The sequence below is a fragment of the Leiobunum rupestre genome, chromosome 2 (assembly GCF_980474605.1).
Source record: "Leiobunum rupestre chromosome 2, qqLeiRupe1.1.hap1, whole genome shotgun sequence".
Lineage (NCBI taxonomy): Eukaryota > Metazoa > Arthropoda > Arachnida > Opiliones > Sclerosomatidae > Leiobunum > Leiobunum rupestre.
Window position 1 is genome coordinate 56,116,273 of NC_143385.1, and position 11,672 is coordinate 56,127,944.

Consider the following 11,672-nt stretch of genomic DNA (forward strand, 5'->3'; position numbering starts at 1 on the left):
ATGGTAAATTTTACTACTAATAATTAAAATTATCACTTTTACTAAAAATATTCTTGCCGTTCTGTAGGTACATATAAATATAGACTAGACAAACATGGTATGGTGCTAGATTTCATCAAGAGGTCTGCTTCTAATAGTTGAGCTTGTTATGTCATTGTTGTAAGCGATTTTGACCCAATTAGTGCTCCTCTCGGTATTATTAACTCCTGATAAAGTATTTCACTCAACAAAATCACTTTTTGGAAAGTTTAAATGCTAAATTATACCTAAAATTTAAATTTCTAGGACTCCTATTACCATAGTCTATTAGATACATTAAGCTTGTCCTAGAAAACGTGTAAGACTAAACGTAACATTAATATGCGCAATCCACGTTCTTAGAAGTTTCCTCTACAAATTTTCTAGCCAGTCTATATTCAATACAACTATTCAACTATTCTACTACTTTAATAAATTAGAGCTACACCTATAACCAGAAGTATATAATAAACCCCTTCAAGGGTAAGTATGAAAGATCCAATATAAAAAATCACCAAAAGAATTAAAAACAATTGATAGATTTTGAGCTTGGCCAGGGACAGAATTTGCACTTACGATCGTCCAACTAACAAAATAGTACGCTACTGTTGCACCAGATTAAGGAGCGTGAAAGTAAACTGTTGTTACTCAATTTTACCCAGCTATCATACTTCCCCTCAAAAGGGGTTATTGACTTCTGCTATAACCAACAGTTTGCTACCTGAGAGCCAAGCAAATCTAGAAATACCTATTTAACAAAGTTTTTTAATCTATATATTATTAATTTAAAACTATAGTAATCTAATAATGGAATTACGCTTAAAGAAAGTTAAAAATTGCTAAAAACAATTAAATTAAGTATTGTGTCAGTTTATTTTAAAAACACATATTTCAAATTTCCTTCCAAAATCACGTATCTCAGCTTGCTTGACTTTGAGAATTAGATAATAATAGTAATCTATTATTTACTAATTAATAATTCAGGTAAATGGTTCTTAAATTTCAATCTAAAGCATGCTGATCTTCCGGGACCCCGAAGCGTTTATATCCAACATAATCTTCTACATTTTCTTCTGGAAATTCTAACCTAATTCTTAAGAGAGCGCATACAGGAAGCATTCTGCGGTTATTTTTTCCAAGTTTTTCATATATCATATGAACATAATCCCTGTAGCTAGTGTATCTGTAAGTTTTACAGAAAAAAAATTAGACAAGATTTATTTAAATTAGATCTATAAATTCACCTATTTGAGGGTTGATCAGCTACAGGTCTGTTTCTATTTTCCAATTTGCGATAATGTAGGTAAGATTTGTAGAATGTTTCTAAAACTACTTTGTTTAAGCACATAGTTTTGAAATTTGTATTTTCAGTGATACACTTTGGGTCTCCTGGCTGATTCGGATGCTTGTTTAAAAACTTTCCAACATCAGGTGTTTGTTGGCAGCATACAACACCCATGTTTATATCATTTACATTGAGCAATCTTTTCAAACCGCTTTCCAAATTATTGTCAAATTCTTGGGGTATTTTAACACATCCATTATCACAGGAACAGTTTTCTCTAATCCGTCCAATGTCAACATCGGCTATAAGCAAAGGCCTAACAACTGCGGCACGGTTTCTTATTATTTCTAGCTCTTCCGCAGTATATTCGGGGTCAAATTCATAGCCCTGTACTCTCCTCCCTCGATTTGTACTCATTTTCGGCTTTAAATTTAATTTACTATAAAATAAAGCCACCAAATGAGCGGTTTTAGTAAGAGCTTCTGTTTTGGTTAAAAAAATAACTTGAGGAAAGGGATTAAGGGACCAATAGTTGAGCAAGAGGCCTTTAATTGAAATTAATTTAGAAACCCAAATTAACGCTAACTAAAGACCTTTTCACACGAGCCAACTTTTCAAATCAAAATGCTGAGTCAGCAAAAATGGATCAGTGATCCATTTTTTTCTCGCTTACTTTTTTGGTGGATCAACTCATCGAACTTTTATTCACACGAACCAACTAGTTGACTCAACTCAAGTTGACTCATCTAGTTGGATCAAAAAGTTGGCTCGTGTGAAAAGGCCTTTAGAAACTCTCATATCACGGCCTTTGACTAAGAATTATGTTTCAACGATGGTGAGCCTTTCCTTTAAGTATTAATTTTGCAATTAGGAAATCTTTTTCGATGTCTGAGCAATTTCTTAAATAAAATTATAAAACTAAACAACGTGGAATATTCCCACTTATGATTGGCATCGTGGACAATGCCTTACGATTTAAATGGCGGGCCTGGTACTAATATGGTAGGCTACAAAGGAGGAACTGGCTATGGGGTCACATCGACCTAGGGATCCCTGCTATAGGGTCACATCGACCATCCCTCGGAGTTTTACAAGAGTTTGATTTAAATTTGTAAACTATGCCCTATTTAACTGGGCATCACTTTGAAAGTAAGGTATCCTAGTTTGCTCCTGTACTGTTCACTACTGACGACGTGACTGATGTTATAAGTAACACTTTAGCGAAACTAACGCGTAATATTATACCTTGAAATAATTAATGTCGCCGTGTTTATTTAAAACGGCCGTACACGGTGACCTCTCTAATTTCAGCCGTTAGAAATATACAAATATAGCCAAACTGATTATGTCTAATATAATTTATTTTTTTAATCGAAATTAATTTACTTTACTCAAAACAACAATAAAGACCATCTCAAAAAAACATTTTATTTGTTAGTATTTATTAGGAGTAAGGTTCATTTTCAATCAAGATTTTATTAGGAAAGTAACCAAGCACTTGCGTCAAACGAGAAATAAATATTTACGTTATTTTCATCTATTTTGACTTAAACAAAAGAAATAATTGTAGCAATAAAAAGAAATAATTTCTCTATTAATAGGCAATAGCTATTCCGAAAGCAAATAGTGCAGGGTCCGTCTAGATTTTTCAAGTTCATTATCTCTTTCGTTGTGACAGTGCGACTAGACTAATTATAGTTAGAGTAATATTCCGTGTGGGCTCTTTGGCTTCAGGCTTGGATCTAGATTTTGGAAATATACGCTATAAGGTCCGCTAATTTGGTTTAAGAAATTTCTTTCGAGAAACCTCAGCGAGACGCAGCTTGGTTGCAACGTTCATCATCTACCAATCCAATCACCTTGGTCAAGTGACTTCCACCCTAAACTCAGGTAACCGTGAACGTTTTATATTATAGTTATTACCTAGTATTTAGATGTTAAATAAGAAAATAAATTATAGACAAAATATTGGTTGGTTAAATTCCATTTTAAATTAATTTGAAACTTCGCGCAAAAGTAAATTAGGAGTGCGATGACGAAATATCTCCCACTTGTCTCTATGCTCAAAAGAGCACTGCTGTCATAGTCTACGATTAACGCTTTTGGAAATCGAGAAGAGGTTCGAGGTCGCAGGCTCTCATAGCGCCCGGTTCGTACCCAACTCGCCCGACATTAATTTATTTACTTACAAAAATAATGGTAACAAATAATTCAATAAAATTAATGTATTAACACTTCTAAGGGCATTCAAAATTTAGATATATAACGTCAAATGTTTAAAAGGGTTAAGGGTAGATCATACCTTACAACTATAGCCTTTGACCTTCAGTTTTCACAGTGTACGTTTAGTTTGGTGACCATTACACAGTGGCGTAGCTTTATATCTCGGGCCTGCCAGCTAGGAGCAACAAACACAACACCCCACACAAGGAGAACGCAACCCGTCAAAAGTCGTGGATTTTATTGTGTACCTTTTTCATTGGCTAGACGGTTTAGCGCCTGCTGCCGTCGGAAGGGGAAAATTCGGAAATTGTCTTCCCCCCGCCCGTAAAACGTTCAGCGTAAAGGCTCGTGACGCTCGTCCAATGAAATTCGTACACAACCCTTCGTTAGCGTGTTTAAAGGCTAGCTGCGTTCTCCTGGTGTTTGTTGCTCCTAGCTGCCACTGCCAGTAATTAGACTCCGTGGGCTCTTTTTCGAATCGATCGTTTAAGAAAGAAACTTTTATGTAAACTTTCAAAAGTATGGTTCTAATTTTCGATGGGCCCCCCTAGGCTCGTGGGCCCTCATAGCTACGCCACTCAGGATATTTTTTTTCTGATTGGTCGCCGTAGCTTTAAAGGGGAACCGCCAAGCTTTTCCAAATATGGCCTTATTTCCGTATCAAAAGATTAACAAGACGTTCATTATACTAACACGTACCTTTTTTTGTCTTGAAAAAATGCTTTTGGCCCAAAAAGCTGAAATGAAAAATAACGCCAGGTGTTTCGGTTTGAATTTTCGCCGCAATCTTAGGGGCTGCCGCCAGCGCCCCTAACCCCGTATGAGCGATTTGCGAACTATCCTAACTTTTAAAATCGCGCAATTTAGGCAGTAGCCCCGCCAGGATTTTTTCGCGAGTAGGCACTGCGTGATTAAAGAGGCCCCCATAAAAAACTCCTTTGTAATTTTTGTTGTTCTTTAACTAGCCAAATTGTATATAATTAATTAAAAATTTTATTATTATTAAATCAATAAAATTTTTATTATTATTAAATTAATAAAAATGTTATCATTATTAAATTAATAAAAATGTTATCATTATTAAATTAATAAAAAATTTATCATTATTAAATTAATAAAAATTTTATCATTATTAAATTAATAAAAATTTTATCATTATTAAATTAATAAAAGTTTTATCATTATTAAATTAATAAAAGTTTTATCATTATTAAATTAATAAAAGTTTTATTATTATTAAATTAATAATTTTTTATTATTAAGTATATTATTTACAAATAAATATTACCAACTTTACTTTTAATCGAAGAATTCCACCCTACGATTACCTCTTTACCCAAATTCATCAACTACTTATTTAGGCTTGTCTCCCCCATTGTTAAGGGGGAAGACTACAGTGGCCATTGTCTAGTTTCGCGCTATTTCAAGCTGAACTGTTTTATTGTTGTGTTTTAACTTATTAAATTAATATTGATGTGTAAAACAGCCTCTTGTTTAGTGCTTAAAATAATTTTGACAATTTTAAATTTAAAAGTAATCTAATTATTACGTTTTATTTCGGACCCCCGGAGCTAAACACGTTGGGCAAGCGCCCAAACTACCCTATAGTAGTTGACCTCTTGAACAATAATTTTTCTCACTAAACTTGCTTTTAAATCATGACATTTTTTTTTAAATATCTAATATTGCAATAAAGTTTCCCCTATTCCCAATATTGTCGGCGGATGTGTAAGTGTTCCCCTGAAGTGCTAAATCTTGTTGGGCACATAAAATAATCACTTCCACGTGTGTAGATAGGACCTCTCTGTTTCTAATAATGTCTAGTCTATGGTGGTCGTTAACGGGATTTGGATTCCATGTAGTCTAAGTACATTTTGTAGGCTAGTTGGTGAGAAGATTTGTTGGAATTGTGTCCCCATATTTTCTACTGCCTAAAAAATGACGGCAACAAAAACAATACACTGCATCCTTTGCAACTGAATATTCAATCATTTGATATTTGTCATACCAAGAAGAATTGAAACCTCGATTTTTACCGCCAATTAATCTTTTAGGAAAAGGATTTAGTTTAGGCTGAACTGGAAGGCTATCTTTATCTAGACTAATATCCAAGTTATTCAACGCGTGTAAGCCCATTTATTTTGAATTGGACACGTTGTTTGATGTATTTTGTGCATGGTTAGAGTTGGGGTTTGCAATTACTTCTGCAATTTCTCCTTCATGAGTCAGTTCCATTTCCATATCAGTACTGACGTTTGGAAGAACTTCAGCAGTATTACTAAAACAGTGACTGTTATCAGTCTCCAAGGATTCTAAACCCTTTCCCAATTCTTTGACTAGGGTTTTCTCAGAACTATAGTTATGGCTTTGCGCCGACGATTTAAAAAAACGTGCCATTGCACCTTTCTGATTACTAACGAAACTATCTTCCCTTTTCCATTTTTCTCATTTTTGGGACCCAGATAAAAATTTTCTGGTACTCATATTTGAAAATGCTACTATTATATACTAATAGCGAAATAACCTTAAAAAGGTTTAAGAAAATAAAGCTTAGTTAAAGCTATGTAGTCTTCAAACAGACTTTTTAATAATACCAGCTATATCAAAGCCCTGAAAAAAGCGGTTTGAATATTTTATCTAGAATAGCTAATTAGCCTTGAAAAAGGCTTTTTGAATAATTTAGCTAGAATAGCTAATTAGCCTTGGAAGAGGCTTTTTGAATAATTTAGCTAGAATAGCTAATTAGCCTTGAAAAGGGCTTTTTGAATAATTTAGCTAGAATAGCTAATTAGCCTTGAAAAAGGCTGTTTAAAAATTAGCTTAAAACAAGGCTGTATTGGTTAAGTTAGTCTCGGAAGAGACTTAGAAAAAATTTGACTGGGAGATAATCGAAATTGAGAACTACCTGTTTGTTCAGGAGCAGAAAACGAAATGAAGAAACGCGCGTTATCTGGGACAAGTCCGACCACCTAAGGTCTAGGTCCTTTCTCTACGATCAGTGGTCACTGATATCATGTGATTTCGCAAAAGGGACAAGGAGTAAAAAAGAAAAAACCCTAATCCCCAGGACGCTCTCTATTCAAAGTAGTGACTGGTACGATGCTTTACGCTTCGACTTCAGCTCCGCTGGGATTTCCCTTCGTTTAAGCGTTGCAACGGTTTAAGTCGTATTAAAGAAATCCAGTTTCTCACTTTATGCCCCCTTTTGTAGAATTCCTAGAAACTAAGCTTATGTTTATTGTGTTGGTTGGGGCTAAGTTATCACTGAGGCGAACAGGTGGTTTTTTTTGCTGCTTTCCTTGCACGACGGACTTCCCCGTCCCGGGCCAGTTTTTTGTCATATACTCTATATCAATGTTAACAGAGTACACTACCAAAAGCAAAAACCACAGAGTTCGCTGCCTTTGTTTGTGTACTCAAGTAATATTGATTTCGAGTATAGGTGGTTCAAAAGGGAACGTTTTGTTAGGGCCATTTAGGACTCTTGGAAATTGGAATTGAATGGGAGTTCTTTTTTTAGGGGGCTAGATGACCAATTTTTAAAAATAAAATTTAAAAATCACATTTGGAGGCCCCAGAGGAAATTTTTTTAAACTTTTAGAGGCCCCTAAAATAGGCCTAAAATTTTTGAACATAGGCACGTGCCTACGTGTGCCTACTGCTGGCGGGGGCACTGAATTTAGGCTTAAGTCTCTTATAACTGGAACGCGCCGCGCGTGCAAAACAAATGTTTTGCGTCTTCAGCAGCGCACGCTTTTACGTTGTTTTTCTGTCTCACCGACTTCTCACCAGGTGTCGCGGCGGACGCGTGCTTTTCGATTTCCCGAAATTTCTTTATTTTATTAAAAATTAACCACTCAATATTTTTTGATGCGGTTTTCGCCATAAATTTTAGCTTTTAATGGGCTATAGGGCTATCTAACTGGTTAAAGCTTGACCGTTCCCCTTTAATTGCCGTAGAAGCTAACAATACTTTTGGGCGAAGTTTGAAACTAATTGAAACATTTTTGTTGATTTAAAAATAATAACCGAAACGTGTTTATGTATTTTTCTTCTATTACTAAATAAAAAATACGTTAGTTTTAATTTTTTTTTTAATATAGACGATTTTTATTCTTGTCCGCGTGCAGGATGTCGGAAAAGGGACTTTCACCTCATCGAAGTTCATCGAGTCACTCTGGTTTGCGTTCAACCAAAATCTCCTCAGAACTTTCAGAAGTTGTAGATTCCACCAAAACCAGCCTAACCAGGATAACTATGGATAAATAATTTTCAAAAAAATTGCACGCGGCAGATTTTGGGTATAAAAATATTCAGGAACATTTTGAATACATTGGAAGTGTATCAACTGATGGTGAATCGCCCTGTATGGTAGCATTGGGAAAATGCAGAGTGTGTAATAAAACTATAAGGGTACCTTCGAATAATCCAAGTAATTGGGAGCGACACATAACGGTATGTTTATTACCTCTCCGAGGGGACAAAGTCCCCTAGGAGGGGTTATACAACGACTGTGGGTGGGTCTGTGGGTGTGTCTGTCTGTCAGGACTGCGAACGCGTTCGCATTTTCGGTGCAAAGTGTAATCACTGCGTACGCAGTTTCTCAAAGGGTTGGCAAAACCACCGTGTGACGGTGAGCGTTAACGGATGCATTTGCGGTTTGGTTTGGATGGTGTTTTTTCGCTCACCGTCGTGACGGTTTGGTGTATTACGTTTTTGTAATGTTTGTGCGTAGGTTGTGAGTGTTGAATTTGTTGTGTTTGTGTTCTGATGGATGTGCATGTTGAGTCTGTTGTGTTTATATGGGCGTTTTCTCTCCAACGTCTTCTTAATGACTTTGGGACGGACCGAGTGCTGAGTGTAATGCTACCTCTCAACGTCCAATGGCAGGGTTTCCACCAGTTGTACACGGTATTCGTCTTAGTATCAATTTGCGATCGCATCGGGCGGGATTTGAACCCGAGACCTCCTGATTGACAGGCGGACGTTCTACCACAGAACCACCGACACTTGTTGAAAATTAGACCTTCAGCTTTATCGGAAGCGTATTTAATTGAGTACGAAATTTTGGTTTAATTGAAATAGAATTGAAATTGAAATTATTGCATCGAAGAAATTCTAATTTAGCGTTTCTCTATTGATTAAAAACAAATGCGCCACCCAGGTTTCGAACCCAGACCATTCGGCTTGGCAGTCGAGCGCTCTACCACAGAACCACCGATAGCTGCTTAGATTCACTGAAATTAAGACAGGCATCGTAAGCATAATAGGTAATAAAGTCTTTTTTTATTAATGAATTTATGAAGGCCTAATCTGGTATTTTTTAAAGGTTAAATCTGGTTTTAGCGCAGTCAGCCGAGATTAGAGGGTTAAAGGGTAGACCCTGTGGGTGGTCCACTTTCTTAACGACCTATATATAGTTCTGTTAATTCAAAGGAGATAATTTAACGTTAATTGCTTTAAAAGCTGGCGGTTAGTCAAGTGGCTCTCTGTGCTTTGTTGATGGTAAGGTTTTTGCTTCTTGTAAATACATTTGGTGTGGATATTTGGATATCTACGATTTCTAACGCAGTCAATGATTTCTTGGGTGTGCGAGTCATTATATGATATTGGAAATTGGACGGCATTGGTCTTTTTCATGTGGTATGCGTCACAACGTCAACAGGAAGTGAACGAGTCGTCCACTACCAGATATCTACGGTATCTTCATCAAGGGCGAGTGTTGAAATAAAATGAGCGTTAAAGATGCGGCAAGTATTTCGTAAGCGAGTAATTCCAAAAAGCCTCTGTAGATATTTCATTAAAATTTGCTTCGTATTATATTTAACTGATAAACTTGTTCTGTAAAAGGGTTTAATTCAATTGTGCATTGTTATAGTACGTCTAACTTACTGTTGTAACTACTTAACTTATGATATTCTGAATAAATTAAAATTGGTCGTTTCGTCTCAATTATTTTAATTATAATTAAAATTTTATACCGGGCGGGATAGAAATGGGTTAATATTTTTAACAAATAACTCTAAATTGCGGAGATATATCTTTAAGGGTTATCTCGAGAAATTAATACCACTAGGGACAATTCTTCCGAGGAGAGGTATATTTTGGCTTGCCAACTTGTTTTATGTTTGTTAACCAAATAATTATAAGGGACATTTATTTTCAATTTTACTGTTTTTTAATATACAGAAAATTCACAAGCTTGTTCTCCGCCTTAAATCGAGGAAAACTAAATCAAAATTGGCAATTTATAGTGCCCTCACGCCGCACGGTGGTAAGAGATATCGAAAAGCAGGTAGACAAAGTGTTGATTCCCAAAATGAAGGTAGGTTAGCGACAAAATCCATGCCTTAATACTTTAATTTAGTTCTTATTGCGCTGTTTTAGGAATATATCGGCTTACTAATTCCGAAGGAGGTGCGCATGACGCTGGATATATGGCCCAGCAGACAGCGCCAAGCTGATATCGGTTGCCGTATTCAATTTATAGATAAAAATTGGAATTTTAAAAATCTCTTACTCGCTTTCGCTCATTTCCCCGAAAGTCACACGAGGGAAAATATCTTAAATAAAATTATGGAGATTTTAAATGATGTGAATATACATCCATCTACGGTTCGTATTAAAACATCCCTGTCATTTATAATTTTTTATATTAAAAGTTAACCCACTTCTTATAAAATTACAGATATCTTGCATATGCGCGGATAACGCTGCAAATATTTCCAAAGCCGCCAACATGAACCGTGTTTTTGGAGAAAACTGGACTGTGGTGTTTCCCCGGACGATGAACCCCGAAGACAGCGACAATTCGGGTAAAGAAGATGAAGAATCTGAAGATCCGAAAGAAGTTTTCAATTTGGACGAAGGTATTTCTATTTGAAATCATAAATTACGTCAGGAAAAATAAAAGATTTTCGACACCCCCGCCCCCTCGTAACGCCGGGTTTTAGTTAGAAAAACCCTCTCCCTTAAATTTTAAATCTAAATTAAAAGTCTTGAGGCCAGCGCAGAATGTCTCTAAGGCTCCCTTTCCATTGTCTTGGTTCTCGAAATATTAAAAAAACTTAAACAAATTCAAATAAAAGGAACTCCTCCCACAACAACCCCTCTCTTGCAGTCCCGCGATCTACAGCACCCGTGCTTTTCTTACGCTATTGGTATATCTCGTTCTAACGAGGCGTGTGCTTAGCTCAACTTTTATTTTTATTGGGAACAATGTAAGACATCACGAATATTAATAGATGTCTTTTCGATTCCGTTGGCAGGGTGGAGTTCATTGGAACAAATTTTCCATCCCGATAAATATACCATAGAAACTATGAATGGTGAAAACGTCGAAAAAGCAGCTGACGAAATCTATTCGTCTTCCAACGTCGTTTCCCAAAAAATTACAAAATCAACTGAAGCTTCGGAAGACATTGACGTTCTCATAAATGACCATCCATCATGGATACGGAAACGCTGCGTGGCGTACTCACTGCAATTAGTTGTAAATGCCGCGCTCGAAAAATGTTCAAAAGCAAAAAAACTTATAGACCGCGTGAGTTCGTGGATTACGTTTTTGCATCGTTCGCCTAAATGGACGGAAAGGTTCAAAAGGCTTTCACCTAAACATTTGGATGTCAAGGCCATTGAGGGCGTTCGCTGGAATACTCTGCCATGGAACGTTTAGCGGAGGTAAGTAGTTTGTTTAGATATGCGCAATATCATAAGTTGTAAAATAGATTAGATTGCCACTTCATATTCTCCCAAGGAAAACTTTTAATGATAATTTGGCGTAAGAATGAGGGGCGATTGGACAGGGGTGCCAAATTGGATCGAAAAAGGCGTAAAATTATTTGAATAGGGGCGCCAAAAGCCGGTCCATAAGGGGGGCGCGAAATTTAAAATCCACCCCCAGTCCAAAACGTCCCTACGCCTGCCAATGACCATTCATATACATCATTATGTGCGATGGACTGTAAAGTCTCACTCACTTGTAACGGAACGCTTTGGGAAAAATTCGTTTCGTTACTAGCGTTATTTTTATTAATTTGAGACCTAAACGCGTGTTTGGGTCGTATAAAATACCACAAATAGAATAGGCATTAGGCAGCGTCGAACTTCCCGATCCTGGTCCTCCGATTACAGTACTTGGAACGAT

The 11,672-nt window shown here is 36.4% G+C and overlaps 2 protein-coding genes across 2 annotated transcripts; both read left to right on the top strand.

The window, feature by feature from the left end:
- The first annotated feature begins 7,657 nt into the window (after nucleotides 1-7,657).
- Nucleotides 7,658-10,000, top strand: LOC149958471 (uncharacterized). Its single transcript, XM_090167189.1, has 4 exons — nucleotides 7,658-7,706; nucleotides 7,821-7,981; nucleotides 9,716-9,851; nucleotides 9,914-10,000. The coding sequence occupies exons 1-4, from the start codon at nucleotides 7,658-7,660 to the stop codon at nucleotides 9,988-9,990; spliced, it is 423 nt and encodes a 140-aa protein (XP_090023315.1). The 3' UTR covers nucleotides 9,991-10,000.
- A 65-nt stretch (nucleotides 10,001-10,065) lies between these two features.
- LOC149958472 (uncharacterized) lies at nucleotides 10,066-10,962 on the top strand. The gene is made up of 4 exons (XM_090167190.1): nucleotides 10,066-10,141; nucleotides 10,215-10,395; nucleotides 10,795-10,901; nucleotides 10,945-10,962. The coding sequence occupies exons 1-4, from the start codon at nucleotides 10,103-10,105 to the stop codon at nucleotides 10,960-10,962; spliced, it is 345 nt and encodes a 114-aa protein (XP_090023316.1). The 5' UTR covers nucleotides 10,066-10,102.
- The last annotated feature ends 710 nt before the right edge of the window (nucleotides 10,963-11,672 follow it).

Excerpts from the sequence above, each read along its gene's own strand:
- LOC149958471 (XM_090167189.1), top strand. The coding sequence starts at position 7,658 with ATGTCGGAAAAGGGACTTTCACCTCATCGAAGTTCATCGAGTCACTCT. Across the intron at positions 7,707-7,820 it reads AAGTTCATCGAGTCACTCTG|ATTTTGGGTATAAAAATATT; the intron begins GTTTGCGTTCAA and ends TGCACGCGGCAG. Across the intron at positions 7,982-9,715 it reads ATTGGGAGCGACACATAACG|AAAATTCACAAGCTTGTTCT; the intron begins GTATGTTTATTA and ends TTTAATATACAG.
- LOC149958472 (XM_090167190.1), top strand. The coding sequence starts at position 10,103 with ATGGAGATTTTAAATGATGTGAATATACATCCATCTACG. Across the intron at positions 10,142-10,214 it reads TGAATATACATCCATCTACG|ATATCTTGCATATGCGCGGA; the intron begins GTTCGTATTAAA and ends ATAAAATTACAG. Across the intron at positions 10,396-10,794 it reads AGTTTTCAATTTGGACGAAG|GGTGGAGTTCATTGGAACAA; the intron begins GTATTTCTATTT and ends TTCCGTTGGCAG.